The 20,449-nt window shown below is 38.1% G+C and overlaps 1 protein-coding gene across 1 annotated transcript in view; it reads right to left on the bottom strand.

Moving 5' to 3' along the window:
* The window catches only part of NPHP1 (nephrocystin 1), a 59,773-nt gene that overhangs the window by 22,304 nt on the left and 17,020 nt on the right, over positions 1-20,449 (bottom strand). Inside the window, 5 exon segments of the mRNA XM_049652190.1 lie at positions 593-703; positions 2,447-2,521; positions 14,954-15,082; positions 17,117-17,211; positions 18,805-18,892. Coding sequence (XP_049508147.1) covers positions 593-703; positions 2,447-2,521; positions 14,954-15,082; positions 17,117-17,211; positions 18,805-18,892 — 498 coding nt within the window.

Genomic DNA, 20,449 nt, shown 5'->3' with positions numbered 1-20,449 from the left:
GTTCTGTCGTTCCCTTTATAAAAATTACCACTCTGGCAGGTCCTTTAATGGGAACTGTCAGCCACAAGGTTAAGTGCCACCCCTGACCCTCTGGGACAAGGTAAAACACTGCTGGAATGCCACTGAACATGTCTTATCACTTCCTGAAAAGTCTCATCCTTTTCAAACCTTGATTCCTTAAAAGCACTGGAGTTCATTTACTCAGGCTATAAATATAAATAAATACAGTTTTATTGTAAATGCTACTGAAAAAGCAGCAATATAAAATATATCACCATTGATATATATTATATATATTTTATATATTTATTATATATATTTTATATTTTATATTTATTTTATATATTTATTATATATTATATATATTATATATATATTATATATATATTATATATATATAAAATATATATATATATCACCATTGATACATATGATATATATATATATATATATATATATATATATATCACCATTGCCATTCCTTGAGAGATTAAAATTCTATTACACATAAACACCTCAACTATTTTACTTGTAAATGCTTTTTTTAAAACTTCTCTTAACATTAGAAAGCTTTATCTTTCAACTGACATACATTGCGAATATAAGAAATTCCAAGTTCAAATAATATTCCAAGATCTGGAGATGAAGAATTGGATCTGATAAAACAATCACCATCAAGCAAGCATGGCAAGATGCCTGTGACCTGAAATAATGAAGAAAACGAAGTTACTAATAAAAATTTAAAATGGGAGGGAGGTTTCAGCTTTACTCATCTGTACACAGTTTACACATTTGCATCACAATAACAGTCTTTTAAAGGAAACAAAAACCAAATGGATTGGACCCATCAAGGATTTCAAGTTTAAAAAATTTAATTGTTGTGTTGAAGGGAAATAACCTTTACCTTCACTTGCTCTTTGCTTAGAGTAGAGGCTACTCTACTGTTACCCAGGTCCTCAGAGGTGTTATAAAAATAATTTGCACACATAATAAGATATTTATATAGATCATTGTTCTTTGTAAACAGAACCAAAATCGAAGACTTCATGCAAACATTTGTTCAACTTTCCCGAGGTGGGCCTTACATATTTTCCTTGTTTGCTCATTCCTTTCCTTCTCTCTGGACAACCACATCCCTCTGTCTTCCCTATAAAATCCTCTCCATCCCTGAAGGCCTAGTTTCTCTTCTACAAAACCTTCCCTGAGCCTGAGGGCTAGAATTAATGTCACCCTCCTCTTGTGTTTCCACAGTACTTGGAGCCCTATATAACCATTACATTCTGTCTCTGTGGTAGTTATCAACAGGAACCCCGCCTCCACAGGGTTACTCTAAGGATTAAATGAGATAGTGCCCAGGAGGACCTACCACTGTGCTTGGCACATGGATAGAGCTCCATAAACACAGATTATTGTTATTATACTTGTCTGTATATGTTTCTTCTCTACTAACGGGTAAGTTCCCAAATGCCTGGGAAGAATGTCTGGCACCTAACAGATACTTAATTTCATTCAACAAAGGAACAATTTCATATGATTTATCCTTCCAAACAGTTCATCTTTATATCCAAAAAATTTTAGAAAGTTGTACCTAAATGCTTCATGTACACATGCAACACCAGAATTGTGAAGCATCGTACCAAAATACAAGCGGTGGGACACTTAGAAAATCAAACTGGACTTTTAGGAGATGAGCTATAAATGGATACAGCACACAAGCCAGATGGCTGGGCCTCTTCCACAACCTGTGCCCTCTCCTTGAACCCCTCTTGCTGGAAGATCTTTTGAGGCAGTAAGAGAAAGGTTAATGAAGGATTTTTAGGATGCGGTGCCCCAAGGCAATTAGTTACGGGAAGTAAATACTAAAGTAGTGAGACTTTGGAGGTAGAAAAAAAGTAAAGCAAAATAAACTATCGACAATATTATAACAAGAACATAAAGATATCTTCATGTTCACTAACATCTATGTCATAGGGATTCAGTGGTTTGAAACCACCTAACCTTATTCCAGTCTTTTCTTGTTCCAGTCGTAACAGTGCCTGGGTATAATGTACCAGCCCTGGGTGTCACCTTTGATTTTATCTGATCAAACCACAGCTCTCATTAACACAGTTGATTTTATTTGTTAAAAACACTTCCTAAATTTATCTTTTTGTTTTCATTTTCATCAGGGGGCATTTCCTAGAATTGAACCCTGCAATCCACTGAATGGGATGATTCATAGGAATTGTAACTCTGATGAGTCAGAAACAAAAGTAATTTTCATCAAGTCCCCAAAGAACGTGAGATAATCCAAAGATTCAAATCCGGCCTCATATATTCTGTGCTTAACATAAACACATTATCTCAGAGGTACGTGTGGACAGCTTTGCCTTAGAAATGAACTGCCTATCACTTAACAGGTAAAAGATGTTCACATTTCATTCCATTCACTGAGCAGATTCCTTACCTGGGGAGAAAAAGTCCATGTTTTGGGCTTTTTAGGTTGCCATGTGGCTCTGACTGTATGAATGTTGCTCAGAACCTGAAATGAGATTTTCTTAGATGAGATCATGCTGTAGAGAGCTCTCTCAAACATCACCACTCCTACATCCCAAACAGGGAACAGGGAACAGGCTATACTGCGTGGAGCAGAGGGCCTCGAGGGGGCTCTTATGCTTTTTAGTTTGTGCAACTCTGTGATTTGTTTTTTTACATCAAGTACATACAGAACTTTAAAAACGGTTAACAAAAAACTATTATAGCACTAATTTCTAAAACAATGAAAGAACTGAAAAAATAAATTCAGACTCAGATCTTTGCACTAGTAATAAATTATAGTAAGTGAAATACTTACTGAGACAGGTTTACCAGAAAAGCAAGTGAAATTTCAGCTACAAATGACCTATTAAGAAATGTGACCCACACGAGCATTTTATGGTAGCCCATCACCATGCCACTAAGACTGACAATGCTAATAATAGCCCAGATACACAGCCTCAGTTTCCTTCAAGATCTCCAGCCCCGTATATTATACTCTTCCTACAATTCAATCTCTTGTAAAATGTTTCTGCAAGAAGTTAGTCCCACAATGTACATAAGGCAATGAAATACAAAAGAAGCAAAAACTGCAAAGAAGAGTTCAAATTCTGTAAAGTTATTGCTAAAATTGACATCTTCCGAAGAAACAGATAACATAAAACTTTTATTTATTTAATTAATTAATTTAAAAGTTTATTTATTTAAGTAATCTTAACACCCAATGGGGGGCTCAAACTCACGACCCTGAGATCAAGAGTCACATGCTTCTCTCACTGAGCCAGCCAGGTGCCCCTAAAATTTTTATTTTAGATACAAATATTTTAGTACAGCACTTTTAAAACTAAACTTTAAAAAACAATTAGAAACTATCCCAAACATGTCCTATGAGGTCAGATTCAATTCACTGCCCTCTATGTATGTCCCTACTGGTAGACAACTAGGATTATCTTACGGGCAGCTGAGTTGTTTTCCACATACACAAAGTGCTCGTTTCCTTCAACAACTAATACGTAGGAATTTATTTAAAACCTCCTAAAATAATATATATTCTCAGCCTGAACTCTCGGAGTACAAACTTGTTTTCATTATTACCTGGTGTTAAATGTAAGACTGCATTTTGTCTATTCTAAGGTTCCTCTTAGTTTTTCAAGAATCGTTTCTCACTTCTTTTTTTTTTTTTTTTTTTTTTTGCGTTTCTCACTTCTAATACCCAAAAAGTCCTTTGCAGTCATCGAAATTGAGATCTCCTACCATCTCTGCTTTTATCTTTTCAAATTGGACAATCCTGATTTTAATTCGGGAGTAACTTCTTCTGCTTGATAATTTTACACCTTTTTTGGTTTACGGACTCTGAGAGTTAAAAAGGACTTAGTCCAGGGGTGTCTGGGTGACTCAGTCGGTTAAGCGTCCAACTCTTGATTTCAGCTCAGGTCATGATCTCATGATCCTGGGATGGGGCCCCAGATCAGGCTCTGTGCTGAGCATGGAGCCTGCTTGGGATTCTCTCTCTCCCCCTCCAAGCCCCTCCCCCACTCACGCTTGTTCTCTCTCTCTCTTAAAATAAATAAACATTTAAAAAGTACTTAGTCCAAACACCTCATTTTACATTTGCAAAAACTGCAGCACCAGCGGGTGAACAATTGGCTCAGAACCACTCTGTTTTCTGCACAAACCCAGAACACAAAGGATGAGGTAATCAAGCATTCAAAAAGTTTAGAGGCTTCTACTTAGCAAATTGTATTAAGAATACATAAGGACTTCTGCTCAAGATGGCATGTTGAATTTACACATTAACACGGTGGCTCTGCTCCCAACATAAAAGAGTGATAATTAAAGAGAGTAGAACTCAAAAGTAAGATGAACAATTCAATGGACCATAGATAGAAGGGGAAAGCTGTGAGGAGGGTGGGAGTAAAATCGGGGATCTCCCGGGCTCTGAGTCTAGAAGCAGGATGTGATGGCAAGAGGCTGGCTTTACCTGTTACAGAGGCTGACAGTACTCAATACATGACAGAACAGACAGCCTTACGGCTTGAAGACAGCAGGATGAAAAAGAAATGGTGGCCAACCTTCCCCCTCATAGGAAGTGGTGAACCTAAGCAGGTGAGAGGAAAGAGATGAAGCCATGATACCAGGCTGGGAACAAAGGCAACAAGCGGGCCCTTTCATGAACCTTAGATTAAGAACGCTAAATTCCACTATAAAATCTGGTTCTAGACTGGAATTGGGGGGCGGGGTGGTGGTGCTGATGGTAGAAACCACAACACTATTAGGTAGGAGGGAAAAGAGAGTCATATCTTTCATGTAAAATGTGTCTCTAAAGATACGTGAAGAAATCAAATACTGTACTAACAACACAAGAAATAACCCTGAGGATTGAAATTAACAAGATATGTTGATATATGTAATTATATATTGATTGCTTTAAAAAAAAAAAAAAAAGCCAGGGACACCTGGGCTCAGTCAGTTAAGTGTCTGCTTCAGCTCAGGTCATGATCTCATTGGTTCGTGGGTTTGAGCCCCATGTTGGGCTCTGTGCTGACAGCTCAGAGCCTGGAGCCTGCTTCGGATTTTGTGTCTCCTTCTTTCTCTTCCACTCCCTCTATCTCTGCCCCTCGTCTGTTCACACTCTGTCTCTCAAAAATAAATAGACATTAAAAAAAATCTTTTTAAAAGGCCAGATTTACTTCTAGACAACATTAACAAGATGTGGGCAGGGTATTCAATAAAGCATGTTATTAGTATCTTTGATGTGTTAAGAAAAAGACAGAAGTACAGGATAATTTTAGATTTATGAGAATAATTTATAGCTAAGTAGGTATGTTAAAAATTGAAAGGTAACCACTTAATGGAAATATAATCTATAGATTCCAAATCAAAAGTAGAAAAAAATGGAATGTGGACAACAATATTTCAACAGATGACAGGAATGAGAAAAGCAAAGATAAAAGATGATAAGCAGAAAAGATACACACAAATAAGGGAAATAAGTCCAAATATATGCATGTTATAGTGAATGAGGTTTGCCTAATATCTGCTCAATCCAGATATAGACAATACAAAAAAAAAATCATAAGCCTATTTTGCTTATGAATAGTAATGCAAAGATCCCAAACAAATTTTTGTGAACCCAAACAATCGGCAGTGTTTCTTTCTAAACAAAATAAAAAGTTTATGATCAAGAAGAGCTTATCCCAGGAATAAAAGGATGTTTCAATATCAGAAGATCTATTATTGTGGTATACCAGCTCAACAAATTAAAGGAATAAAGTCAAATGATCATCTCAATAGATGAAGAAAAGAGTTTGCTAAAATTCAACATTTACTTGTAAATATGAAAACTTGGAGCAGAGGAGAATTCACCACAGAAAGAGTACCTATCAACAACTTGTAACAAACATCCCATTGGCGAGTCTTCAGAAATACTGACATCTGTATCAGGAAGAAGACAAGGCAGTCTCTCCTGGTAGTCCCTGGCCCAAAGAGTAAGACAGCAAAAAGACAGAAGGTATAAAAAGGGGAGAGACAAAACTGTCTTTATTTGCAGGCAATGCAACTATACACATAAGAAATTTGAGACTATAGAAAGTCTAAGTGACACTATATTTTAAAGGTATTAGAAATAATCAGCGATTTCAGGGCGCCTGGGTGGCTCAGTCGGTTGAGCATCCGACTCTTGACTTCGGCTCAGGTCATGATCTCACGGTTCATGAGATCTCTCTCAAAATGAATAAACTTAAAAAAAAAAAAGAAATAATAAGCAATTTTAGTAAAGTTTTGGGATATAAGGTCAACTTCCAAATGACAATAGCTTTCTATGCATCAATCATAACCACTTAGAAAATATAAGAGGTGGGGCTCCTGGGTGGCTCAGTAGGTTAAGCATCCAGCCCTTGATTTCAGCTTAGGTCATGATCTCACAGTTTGTGAGATCAAGCCCTGAATTGGCTCTGAGCGGACAGGGTGGAGCCTGCTTGGGATTCTCTCTCTCCCTCTCTCTCTGTCCCTCCCATGCTCATGCCCTCTCTCTCTCAAAAATAAACTTGTAAAAAGTTAAACAATTTCAAAAAAAAAAAAAAAGAAAATATAAGAAGAAGATTCCAATTCATATAGCTACCAAAACTAGCTAATTTTCAGGAATTAATAAGGCAGGGGGAAGGTAAATAGAGAAACAAGTTAATGATAATAAAAGGAAGTAAAAAGAAATCTTCCAGAGCTGTACTATCCAATATAGTAGCCGCTGGTCGCATGTAGCTATTTAACTTTAACTTTAAAATTTAAATAGTCATGCTAGCCATGTGTGAAGCCACATTGGGTTAGTGGCTACCATGCTGGATAGCACAGACATAGAATATTTCCATTATCACAGAAAGTTCTATGGGCAGTGCTACTCCAGAAAGTGAGGCATTCTCTGTGATGGCTGACCCAGTTTCTTCAAGTTAATGGCACAAAAATTAAAAGGCAGGATAAAGGAGACTGTTGGATTAAAAGAGCCTTGAGATACATGACAACCAAATGCAATGTTTGGACTTTGTATGGATCAGAACAAGTATACGAAGAAAAATTTTAAAACAACCAGGAATTCTGAATATAGAAAAATGGAATGATTCTGAATATTGCAGAGGGGATAATGGTGGTTATGTAAGAAAAGTGGTTATGCGGGGTGCCTGGGTGGCTCAGTCAGTTAAGGGTCCGACTTCGGCTCAGGTCATGATCTCGCAGTTTGTGGGTTTGAGCCCTGTGTCTGGCTCTGTGCTGACAGCTCAGAGCCTGGAGCCTGCTTCGGATTCTGTATCTTCCTCTCTCTCTGCCCCTCCTCCACTCGCTCTCTTTCTCTCTCAAAAATGAGTGGACATTAAACAAAGTGGTTATGTAAGAAAATGTTTATATGTTTATACATGCATACATATTGATCCATATATATAGGAGTAAAATGGAATGTCAAAAGTTTTCACTACAATGCATTTATAAAAAATGAAGAAAAACATTGGGGATAGATTAGCCAGTTGAGCAAAACCTTGATAATTACACTATTCTCTCTACTTTTGTGAATGTTTGAAAAACTTCATGATAAAAATTTGATTTTTAAATGAAAAGGCAAAGGCAGACTGTTAAATAACCATGTCAATCAATTACCAATGTGACTTATGTTTTACCATCTTTTAAAAAAGTCATAGTTTCAAATGTGTTACTCAGTAACATTCTTGATATAGGGACCCAGTGCTGTCCAATAGAACTCTAATAGAACTTTCTGTGATAATAAATACATTCTGTGTGTGCTACCCAATATGGCAGCCATTAGCCACATATGGCTATCGATCACTTGAAATGTAGTTGGCGGTACTAAGGAACTAAATTTTAAATTTTATTTAATTTTAATTAAGTTTTAAATTAATATGCATTTAAAGTTATTTTAAATTTAAGTAAATAATTATTTAAATTTAAATAGTAACATTCAGCTAGTGGCTACTATATTTGGATTTGGACAATGATCCAATTTGCAATAAATATGATGATATATTTATCTAAAACTGACAAAAACCCCAAGATATTTGTATTTAAACAAAAAATATGCAAGACTTTTATAAAGAAAATTATGAAACATTATGATAAAATAAAAATGAAGATCAGAATACATAGAAAGATCATATCATATGTTTAAGGCTTTATGACTTAATTCTGTAAAGCTTCTACTAAAATGAATCTAAAAATTCAATGCAATTCTACTACAAATCCCAACCGGGTTCTAAAATGTAATTTAACAAGTTGATGCTAAAATTCATATGGAGGAGCAAATAGTCTAGATTAGTTAAGAATAATTTATATAGAAAGCAAACTGAGGGGACTTGTCATATTATAAAGCCATAGCAGTTAAGACTATTATTGGTCCAGGGAAAGACAAATACACCAATTGATCAGAACAGACACCGGAACCCAACCCATATAGAGATGAACACTTGTTACATAACAGAGCCGCCTTGCAAGTCATGGGGAACAGAATGAACTCTTCAATTAATGTTATTGAGACAACTGGCTATAAATATGGAAAAAATAAAACTAGATCTCTACTTTACAAAATACATAGAAATAAATTCTAGGTAGAGTCAATACCACAGTGAACAGAAATATTTAGAAGAAAATAAAAGAGAGTATCTTTATGATCCTGACATAGGGAAGGATTTCTTTTTTAATTTAATTTAATTTAATTTAATTTAATTCAATTTAATTTTATTAATATGAAATTTATTGTCAGATTGGTTTCCATACAAGGGAAGGATTTCTTAAACAAGACATGAAAAGCATAAACCATAAATGAAAAGACTGATACAGCTAACATCCATGAACTTTAGAACTTCTGTTCTTGGAAGCGAACTTAAACAACACAAACTTAAATGCCAACCCACAGACCTGGAAGTGCTTGGAATGCAAATAGCCAACAAAATGTCCAGTATTTATCAAGAATTATAAATCAATTATATACTTAACATACTTACATTAAGTTATACGAAGCTTGGAAATCCAAATGACAGATTTAAATTTATAAAAATCCAAAAGAAAAATGAGCAAAAGACACAAAACACAATTCATAATGATGGAGATCTGATTGGTTAATAAACGTAAGAAGAGACATTTAAAAACACACTAGATATCAGGGAAATCAAAACCAAAACCACAATGAGATTCCATTTCATACCCAAAACATTGGTAAGATAATACCGATTGTGAAGATATGGAGAAACTGGGATCACGGCCGTATTACCTGGAAGAACTTCTGTGGAGAATAATTTGGCATTACCTAACACAGTAATCCACCATTCAGCAATCTACTCCCAAGTACACTTATACATATTCTAAAGCCTTGTCTCACATGAACGCAAATCAACGTGTATAAGAATGTTCCCTGAAAGACTATAATAGAAATGTTCAAGAGAATAATGGATAAATGGTGGCATGTCCATGTAATGAAATACCACTCAACAGTTAAAAAGAATGACCAAGAGCAAAATCCATCAACTTGGATAAAACATAAAGGGAAAAAAAGAAATTTGCAGAAGGTACAAGGATATGATACCATTTTATAAAGCATGGGAATATTAAAAATTAGGCTGTATAAAATTAATAAAACAAAATTTAGGATAAGGGTTATCTATATGGAGGGAGGAAACCAGCAGGATGTGGGAGGGATACATTGGGGCTTTCGATCATACTTGCAGTATTTACTTTTATTTTCATTATTTATTTATCTATCTATCTATCTATCTATCTATTTATTTATTTATTTATTTTTAATGTTTATTTTTGAAAGAGGGAGACAGAACACTAGTCGGGGAGGGACGGAGAGAGAGAGGGAGACCCAGAACGCGAAGCAGGCTCCAGGCTCTAAGCTGTCAGCAGAGAGCCTGATGTGGGGCTCAAACTCACACACCATGAGGTCATGACCTGAGCTGAAGTCAGATGCTTAACTGACTGAGCCACCCAGGCACCGCTGCAGTATTTATTTTTAAAATAACAGACTACTTTTGGGGCACCTGGGTGGCTCAGTCGGTTAAGCGCCCGACTTCGGCTCAGGTCATGATCTCACAGTTCATGGGTTCGAGCCCCGCGTCGGGCTCTGTGCTGACAGCTCGGAGCCTGAAGCCTGCTTCTGATTCTGTGTCTCCCTCTCTTTCTGCCCCTCCCCTGCTCACGCTCTGTCTCTCTGTCTCTCAAAAATAAATAAATGTAAAAGAAAATTTTTTTAAATGATAGACTACTTTTAATGAGAAGTCTTAGGTTTACAGAAAATTGAACAGAAAGTACTCATTTTTTATTTTAAAAGAAGTTAGAGTACTTATTACAAACTCGGAGGCTTCAATAGAATTAGGTGATAAGGCCATGCGTGTCTGTTATGTTATTCTCTGCACATTCCTTTTTTTGTTTGTTTTATTTATTTATTTTGAGAGAGTGTGTGCTGAGTGGGGGAGGGGCAGAGAGAGAGAATCCCACGCAGGCTGAGCACTGCCATCGCAGAGCCTGACATGCAGTTTGAACTCACAAACCATGAGATCATGACCTGAGTTGAAACCAAGAGTCAAATGCTTAACCGATTGAGCCACCCAGGCACCCCTCTGCACATTTCTATGTTTAAAATTGTTCATATTTTTAAAAATATTGTTAATTCCAATAAAAATAAGGTGAGTATAAAATAGATCTAAAAGGAGACAGGTAAACAAATTGGAAAATTATAATGTTCCAAGATCTGAAAGATTCTAAATGTAAGCTACAGGCTTGCTTTCTATTTCTCTTATTGGCAAAACAGATGGGTAATTAGTGGATGTATTATTTCTTAGTGAGTACTTAAGGGTTTTTAATTCATGTTTTAAAGGGGTGAAATATACAATGGTGGTGATTCTGAAATGTGTTAAACATATCAGACAAGTTAAAAGAAACATACAGTGAACTCTCATATACGCATCACCTAGATTTTATCATTAACATCTTACTATCTTTGCTTTATCACATATATCATCTATCTATCCCTCAATTCATCTTTTTTATTTTATTTTTTTTTAAATTTTTTTTTTCAACGTTTTTTATTTATTTTTGGGACAGAGAGAGACAGAGCATGAACGGGGGAGGGGCAGAGAGAGAGGGAGACACAGAATCAGAAACAGGCTCCAGGCTCCGAGCCATCAGCCCAGAGCCCGACGCGGGGCTCAAACTCACGGACGGCGAGATCGTGACCTGGCTGAAGTCGGACGCTTAACCGACTGCGCCACCCAGGCGCCCCTATCCCTCAATTCATCTTATTTTTTGATGCGCTGCAAGCCTGCAGACATTAGTAACCTCTCTCTAAACTAGCATGCATATCATTAACTAGAGTTCATTTTTTATTCACAGTTATTTTTTGACGTAAAATTTAATACAATGAAATTTACAAACCTTATTTTTATTTTATACATAACGTCCAATGTGGAGCCAGGAAAGTGGACTGGCTAGGGATCATAGGTCCTGAGGCACGACACAGTGAGTGCTGTCAGTGGAGGCCTGGTGAGGAGCGTGAACTTCTCTCAGGGCCCCAGAGTCAGGAAGCACACTGTCCCCCCAGGGATGTGAATAGAAGCCAAGTGAGGAACTTGGACTTCCATTCTCACCTGGGGTGGTGAGGTGCCACCTACCTTCCCTTGACAGCATGGTGTCAGGGGCCTGCTAAAACAGAAGTTAAAATAAGATCCAGAAACCCGTAATACCCAAAATGTCCACGATACAATTGAAAATTCACTCATCATACCAAGAACCGGGAAAACCTCAGCTTGAATGAGAAAGGACAATCAACAGATGCCAACACTGAGATGACACAAATGTTGGAATTATCTGACACCTGAAAAGCAGACACCTAAAAATACTTCCATAAGCAACTATGGACATGTTTGAAACTAATTTAAAATACAGAAAGAGATACAAACTCTCAACAAAGATATGGAAGATAAAAATGAACAACCTGGCGGAAATTCTAGAATTGAAAAACACAATAACCAAGGTGTGCACAAACACACACAACTCACTGGACAGACTCAAATGTTGAATAAAAAAGCAAAGAATCAGGGAACTTGAAGGTAGGAAAATAGAAATTATGCACTATGAGCAACTAAGATAAAGCTGATGGGAAAAAAAAAATAAACAGAGCCTCAGGAACCTGTGGGATTATAACAAAAGATCTCACATTCCTGTCATCAGAGTCCCAGAAGACAGTCTGGATCTAGAGAAGTATTCAAGAAAATTATGGCTGAAATATCCCTAAATTTGCCAAAGGACATAAGCCTATAGTTTAAGAAGCTGAGCAAACCTTAAACAAGATAAACCCAAGAAATCCATGCCCAAGTACATCATAAACATATAAAAACGAAACCCATATGTCTTGAAAGAAATAACACCTAGATTTACCAATAAGGGAACACCAATTCTAGTGACAGTGGATTGCCATTCAGAAGCCATAGAACGAAGGGGCACAATATTTCTCAAGTGCTGAAAGAAAGAAAGAAAGAAAGAAAGCAAGAAGCAAAGAAAGAAAGAAAGAAACAAAGCAAGAAACAAAGAAACAAAGAAAGAAACAAAGAAAGAAAGGAGGAAAGAAAGAAAGGCCAAACCATAATTCCATATCTAGTGAAAATATGCCTCAGGAATAAACGGGAAACAGGCATTTTTGGATAAAGAAAACCAACGAGAATTTGTAGCCAGCAGAAAGAGTGGTTAAAGGAAATTCTCTCAACAGTAAGAACATGTTAAAATCAGGAAACTTTTAACGTTAGGAAGGAAGGAAGAACAATGGAAAGAGTAAAAATAAGGATAAATACAACAGATTGTCTTCCAAGTTTTCTAAATTATCCTTGATGGCGGAAGTAAATATAATACTGTGTGATGTGGTTCTTGATGGTTCTAGAGTTAAAACCAGAGTTCCTGTGGTTCTAGAGTTAAAACTAGAGTTCTTATGGTTCTAGAGTTCAAACTCTACATAGAGTTTTAACAATAATGCTTTTATTGTTTTTATTCCCTAGAAGTAGGGAAGCACTCTTAGGCAAATAGCACAAGTATTTATATAACTATTAACTATCATCTCTAATTTGTCAATTGGAACTTTGACATAGATTAGTTACATAAATTCCCTTCTATTATTTTTAATGAATACCTTCTAATATCTTGATATGTTAGATCAATAAAATTCCAGTCTTTAGGTTCTCATTCATGAGCATAGGGAGAGGGAAAGTGAAATATCAAACCAGATCTAAGCAAAGAAGGCAATTCATCTTTTTTTGGTCGCTGACGACACCTACTGGCTTATTAATGGCAGCGTTTTGTGCAGGGTGTGTAGAAATGAGGGAGGATCACTGGAATCACCCGGTTCATTTATTTATTCCCACTTCAGAAAGAAAGAAAGGCACTGGGAGCTGCAAGCAGACTCAGCATGAGTGAAGATAAACCCACAAACTCCTCCAAATCTGATCAGCTCTCAGTGCTCCCTATCTCATTGAGTGTCACCACCAACTGCCCGGATGTGGAAGCCAGAGACCTAGTGGCATGTTTGACACCCCACTCTCCCTCACCCTCCATCTGCAAGCCAGCACCAAATTGTGGTTTTTACGGTCTACGTATCCCTGTAGCCACGGTTCTCCTCTCCGAGATCTCCACTTCCCCAGACTAAGGTATCCGCTTCATATCTCATCTAGCCACATTTATGTTCTATGTATTTTCTAAGTGCTTTACTATTATATTAACTCATTTCATCCTCACATGGACCCTAAGAGATGTGTACCAGATGAGGAAAGTGAGAGAAGAGTAGGGCCAAGTAATTTGGTCAGCATCCCACACCAAGCTGGTGGAGCCGAGGTTAATCTGGGGCAAATGACTGACTCCAAGTTTTGTTTTCTTGGAGGCGCCACGGGCTGCCCTTTGACCACCACACTGTGCCAAAGACCCCAAATGGTCTACTCATGTCCTTCCGGCCCCCCTTGTAATTCATCTCCAAAGAAGAGCCAGAGATATTCCCAAAGTGTAAATCTAAACTGTCACTTCCTCCAATGACTTCACTGTCTTTAGGATAAAGACAAAACTCTCTTACATCATGGCTTACAGTGTCTCATACCGTGTTCCTGATGTCTCCCAGGTCACCCCATCCCACACTTCCTCTTGCCTCTCTCCACTTGGCCACACTGGCTTTCCCGAGTCCTTCCCCACCAGGGCCTTTGCCTGTGATGTTCCTTTGGCCAGGCTCCTCTTCCCTTTTCCCTTCGCCTTCTAAAGGCCTCTTCGTCCATAGATCTCAACCCGAGAACCCCCTCTCAGGAGGGAGCTTAGACTCTCAACATGAGAATTCTTTTCTAATGCAGCTAGTGCTGTAAACTTCTCTCTAAGCAATATTTTGTTAACATCCCACAAATTACAAATTCCATCTAAGCACCGTATTTAAGCCGTGTCTCACAAACAAATCAATTAATTTTGCAAGAGTCATGAAAAAGGACACAAGCAAACTTTGTAAGGTGCTGGTAACGCTCCATGTCTTGATCTGGATGTTGATTATACAGGTGTACATTTGTAAAAAATAAAATACTCTGTACACTCAAGACCTGAACTATATACGATACTAGAAGACAGGCATCAGTACCTTTTTTTGTAAGTGAGAAATCTAAGGCTCAGAGGAGTTGACTGGGACATATACACCAACACCATACACTTGGCAACTGAAAGAGCCAGGAATTAAACCTATGCCATCAGAGCCTTACAGTTTGCACTCTACCACATATAATTTTATATGTACACATAAACATACAGAGAGAGAGAGAGAGAAATTGAGAGAGAGACAAACAGAAAGACAAACTCAATGCAGTACATGTTTAATATGCAGCATTAACAAAGTATTCTCCTATCCTGATTGATCTGTTTTACTCCTCAGTAAGCTCACCTTATTTCCATCAAACAGACAGAGGCTAACATGTCTGCTGAGCACCTGGATGCTTGTTCCTGGAAGAGGAATCATTTTACAGCTCCAGAGGGTCAGAATGAATGAAACACGACTTGGTATTGACTTAATCTGAGAAAAAAAATTGGTTATAAAAACAGGGTTTACTTTATGACTTATAAGACAAATTCATTTTCAAAGCATTTTTAATAAATACTTTAAATGCACATAGAATAAAAAAGGATGAAAGAAAAACATTTACACATAAACATATGCACACAAGGAAGGTTTCAATAGTCCATTCCACTTAAATAAAAACCTTCGGTAAAATTTCCATAAATCTTTCTATTTGAAACATTTGCATTGGGGGGGAGGGGTAAATGCATAAAAATCATAATGAAAAAATAGTACAACTAGGTAAAACGTATGACCTGATCATGGAATCAGTGCATTCCAGGTTCATTCTTACAATTCATTCCTATATAACATAGGTAAGTATAGAAGGTCACCACAGCATAGTAACCAATGACACCTGACATTAATATCCGGCTGGCTCCTCCTCGTTTTAATTCCAAGCATTTACCTACATTGCTTCTTGGCTTCTCATACAGATGCTTTGATAGAATGCACTGACCATTGGACATGATTATTCAGTTCTACTTCACAAGTATAGTTCAGAATGTCAATAAATAAATTGGCACTCTGGTTTCTTATTTAAAGACATCTTTGATTCTTAACATTCTGCTTGGTGGTCATGAGCCTTTCCATTTAAGTAACATTTTTTTTAATGTTTATTTGTTTTAGGGAGAGAGAGAGAGAGAAACAGAGTGCCAGTGAGGAAGGGGCAGAGAGAGAGAGAGGGAGACACAGAATCCGAAACAGGCTCCAGGCTCTGAGCGGTCAGCCCAGAGCCCGACGCGGGGCTCGAACTCACGGACCGTGAGATCATGACCTGAGCCGAAGTCAGACGCTTAACCGACTGAGCCACCCAGGCGCCCCTCATTTAAATAACTTATATCATTGAAAAAAATAAGGCAATATCTAACAGCTTGTCACATTTTCAATTTAAGAAATAAGAGCTGAAGGGGCACCTGGGTGGCTCAGTTGGTTAGGCGACCGACTTTGGCTCAGGTCATGATCTCGCAGTTGGTGACTTTGAGCCCCGCGCCGGGCTCTGTGCTGACAGCTTGGAGACTGAAGCCTGTTTCGGATTCTATGTCTCCCCCTCTCTCTACCCCTCCCCTGCTCATGCTCTGTGTCTCTCTGTCTCTCAATAATAAATAAACGTTAAAAAAATTTTTTTTAATAAAAAAAAGAAATAAAAGCTGAATATTTAGTTCTCTGGGTACAAGTTCATAAAATTAAATGCCCTTCATGCAGGTTCTAGTACACTAAACAGACCAAATGCAACATTATTATTGACTTGAAATAAAAGACACTTTATACACTAAGGAGGTTCCAGGCAAAGTTCAGGTTGAGAGGAGAAAATTCTACACCACTCTCCCCGCAAAACCTAACCACGCTGGGTCCTCTTATTTTTCCCTTGAGGCTCTGAAAAAGGGAGGGAGAGAGGGCAGAAGGTCAACGGGAAGGGGGGTGATGTGCTCTAATGTGGTTCAACTCTGCTAAAAGGGAGGAGGCTAGAATTAAATATAAAGACTATTTCCCACTTCAAATGCTCAGAATACCAGGAATCTTTTACTCCAAGCTCTCCCCAAAACAAGTATAATCATAAAAGACTTGGAACTTCCTCATTCCAAGTTACTCCAACACTTACTGAGTTATCATGTGCCAGGCACTGTTCTAAGCCCTTCACACATATAATGTAATTCAGTAACCCTATGTTGGAACTATTATTATTAGCATTCCCTTTTCTTCAGATGAAGAAATTGAGGCAAAGAATGATTCAGAGAGATACCTAGTATTATTTCCTTTGTAACAACGGGAGAAGAGAGCAACAGAGAAGATAAATAAAATAAAGTCAAGATAACAAATCCAAGTTTTGTCTTAGCAATGAAGTTATCACTGAGTGTTTAAAAATTAAAATACAGAAACAATTTTTTTTTATTTTCAATACTGCATTAATCAATTTACATGTTATTCACATACTTGCAACCATGATAAAATCTGGAAAGGTGTAATTTTATTGATAGCGACCATACTCACCGTGCCTGCTTTAGCATCCCACATTAGATCTCTGAAGGCCAGCTGTGAAGGAGTGAGCTCTGGTTGTAAGAAGTAACTTGCTTGAAATTGATTCCCTGCAAAACCAAGTTTTCCTTTATTTTCTTACAAAGAAAGGAATGAAATCCTAAGCCAAAAATCTATAATGCTATGCCACAAATTTAGGAAACAGACATCCAAAATGCCAAGCTACCTACTGGAACTTGCTTTCTAAGGCATATATGCCAATGGAGATTTATTTATGTGTAAAAACAACAGTAGAAAATATAGAAGCACATAAGGGCTGATCTTAAAGCAGTTTTAAGAAAGATCTCAGTGGGTTAGGGGAGATGGGCTAGATAGGAGACGGGTATTAAGAAGGGCACTTGTGGTGAGCACTGGGTGTTCTATGTAAGTGATGAATCACTAAATTCTACTCCTGAAACCAATATTGTACTGCATGTTAACTAAAATTTAAATAAATAAAAAAAGAAAAACTCCTGTCACTAGAGTACATCTCTGCAATATAGCTGGTTAAAAAGGAGAGCTTCAGAAAAAAACAAAACAAAACAAAACAAAAACTTTTAGGCCAGTAACATGCCCTGTCATGAAGATGATCCATTCAAATGTTTTTGTAAAATGCAGAAAATCTGTGAATACCTTTTAGAAAAATATATAATCATTCATTTCGTTTCTTAAGACAAAATCATTTTTATAGTGTTCTCCCATACATTAGTTGTGAAGAATACCGATTATAAAATCATTTATTCATTTGAGAAATCATTTCTGAGTTCCCACTGTGTGCCAGGCACTCTGCTAAGACCTGCAAATACTCACAAAGTATGTGAGTCAGAGAAATACAGCCCCTGCCCTCATTAGTTTACAGTCGAGTGGGGGAAATAATAAAAACAAAATAAGTAGAAGAGGTTAAGTAAAATAATTATAAATTAACGTAGGTCCATAAAGCGTGCTCAAGCGGAAGGGTGTAGGGGGCACCTACATTAGTCAAAGGAGGCCTCTCCAGGAAGGCGGAATTGCCCCTGGGATGGATGCAAAGGATGGGAAGGAGCTGCGCATTCAGGGAGGGCTGAGAGCCTTGCAGCAGAGGAACTCAAAGCAGCCCTTCCACAGATAACACAACACTTCAGGCTATACAGGAGATCCTCCCCAACATTATTTCTCTTTACCGAGCTTACGGGCAAATGTTATCAAGTACAGAGAAATCCAAGAACGAATAAGAAAATGGAAATGCGAGTGGATAATAGCTCTTCAGAAAAGTCTTTCTGTGAAGAAATGGAGAGAAAGGGAGGCTTTGGCTAGAATGAGGGAGGGTGAGAAGGGCTGGTTTTCTTAAAAGGTGCAGGTATCAGGTGTGCTGGTACTATGACGAGGGAAGAAGCCAGTGTGGGGAAGGGCGGCAGGCTGCAGATACACTAAAGGGCTAACAATTAAGAATCATTGTTTTTGAAATAAAGCAAAGGGACTAAAACCCAGAGCACACAGGCTGGCGGCTGACAGGGTCAGGGATCCTTCCTCCACTGTCACAGGAAAGATGAAGGAAAAGATGAGCACCAAAGAGATGTGATATTCAACATCCTTTTAAACAACTCGTTTTGGCTAAAACCAGAAAATTAATCCCAAAGCCTGACTGCTTAACTACAAATTTGTGGTGGCTCACAGACGCGCGTTACCTTCCTCCAGAAGCTGGAAGAGCATGGAAGGCCTGAACCCTGAGGGAATAGCTCCCATTGTGGTTAGCACATCAATAGTGTTTATCTGCTGGAGACAGTAAAAACCAAAATCAGTTGCTTGTTTTCATTCCTGTCTCCTCACCTCTATAATACTTTCTCTTATTGCTATAGCAACTACAACCCAAAGTAGGAAAACACAAACATGCAGACTTCAGTGGACAAATACAGCAACTTAGCCCCAAATTCCTGAGGATGCCATCATCGAATCCTGGCCTCTCCCAAGGACCTAAGCCCTACGCAGTGCCCAGCTCTGAGCTCCAGACCAGCTGTTTCCTGTACATCTTTCATCAAAATGTCCCTCCTCCTGTCCTGCTCTACAGCGTGCTGCCACGTAACAGGTGAGTTAACGTCGCAAACTGATACACACTGAAGAATTCATGTCTTTTTTTTGTATATGTGTACACACACACATACATACACGAGTACGTCCATGTAAGTGATACGTGGTGTAAAAGGTCAGAAAGGATATTTACTAAACTATTAATGGTGATTCCTTCTGGGAGGAAAGGAGTGGATTTTCACTTGGTTATGTAACTTTTTAAAATGATAGGAATAGGGGGGGCACCTGGCTGGATCAGTCAGTTGACTGTCCGACTCTTGATGTCAGCTCAGGTCATGATCTCGTGGTTTGTGAGTTTGAGCCCTGCATCTGACAGCCTAGAGCCTGTTTGGGATTCTCTCCCCCTCCTCTCTCTCTGCCCCTACCCTGATCATGCTCTCTATCAAAATAAATAAACTTAAAAAAAAACTTTTAAGGGGCGCCTGGGTGGCTCAGTCGGTTGAGCCTCCGACTTCGGCTCAGGTCATGATCTCGCCCTCTGTGGGTTCGAGCCCCACGTTGAGCTCTGTGCTGACAGCTCAGAGCCTGGAGCCTGCTTCCGATTCTGTGTGTCTCTCTCTCTCTGCCCCTCCCCTGCTCATGCTCTGTCTATCCCTCCCTGTCAAAAAGAAATAAAACATTAAAAAAAATTTTTTTTTAAACCCAAACTTTTTTTTTTAATTTTTTTTTTTTTAACATTTATTTATTTTTGAGACAGAGAGAGACAGAGCATGAACGGGGGAGGGTCAGAGAGAGGGAGACACAGAATCCGAAGCAGACTCCAGGTTCTGAGCTGTCAGCACAGAGCCCGACGCGGGGCTCGAACTCACGGACCGTGAGATCATGACCTGAGCCGAAGTCGGCCGCTTAACCGACTGAGCCACCCAGGTGCCCCTAAAAGCCCAAACTTTTAAATGATAGGAATATGGATAATTTCTCACTTTTTTGAGCTTTTTAGAATTTTTCATATCTACTGGAATTTAATATCTTTACCCAAATGATAGAAAACTCGGGCAGAATCAATAAGAAATAGTTGCAAGCCCTCAATTCTACTCTTCTTACAGAAGAGGCCTAATGAGACATATTACATGAACCGTATGTTTTATGCTCTGTACATTTCGTGCCCTGTACCCTGTTTAAGATCCAAAGCTATCTTCTAAAGTCTCCATCCTGTTTTGAATCCGAACTCTATCAGAACTATTAGGTAACAAAACAGGACATCGTTTAACAGGACAGGCAATACCAACCTCCGAGATAGCTTTTCGG

Source organism: Panthera uncia, assembly GCF_023721935.1.
Source record: "Panthera uncia isolate 11264 chromosome A3 unlocalized genomic scaffold, Puncia_PCG_1.0 HiC_scaffold_12, whole genome shotgun sequence".
In the NCBI taxonomy this organism is placed as follows: Eukaryota; Metazoa; Chordata; class Mammalia; order Carnivora; family Felidae; genus Panthera; species Panthera uncia.
Note: the sequence above shows the minus strand (reverse complement) of the source record. Positions and strands in the feature narration are given on the sequence as shown.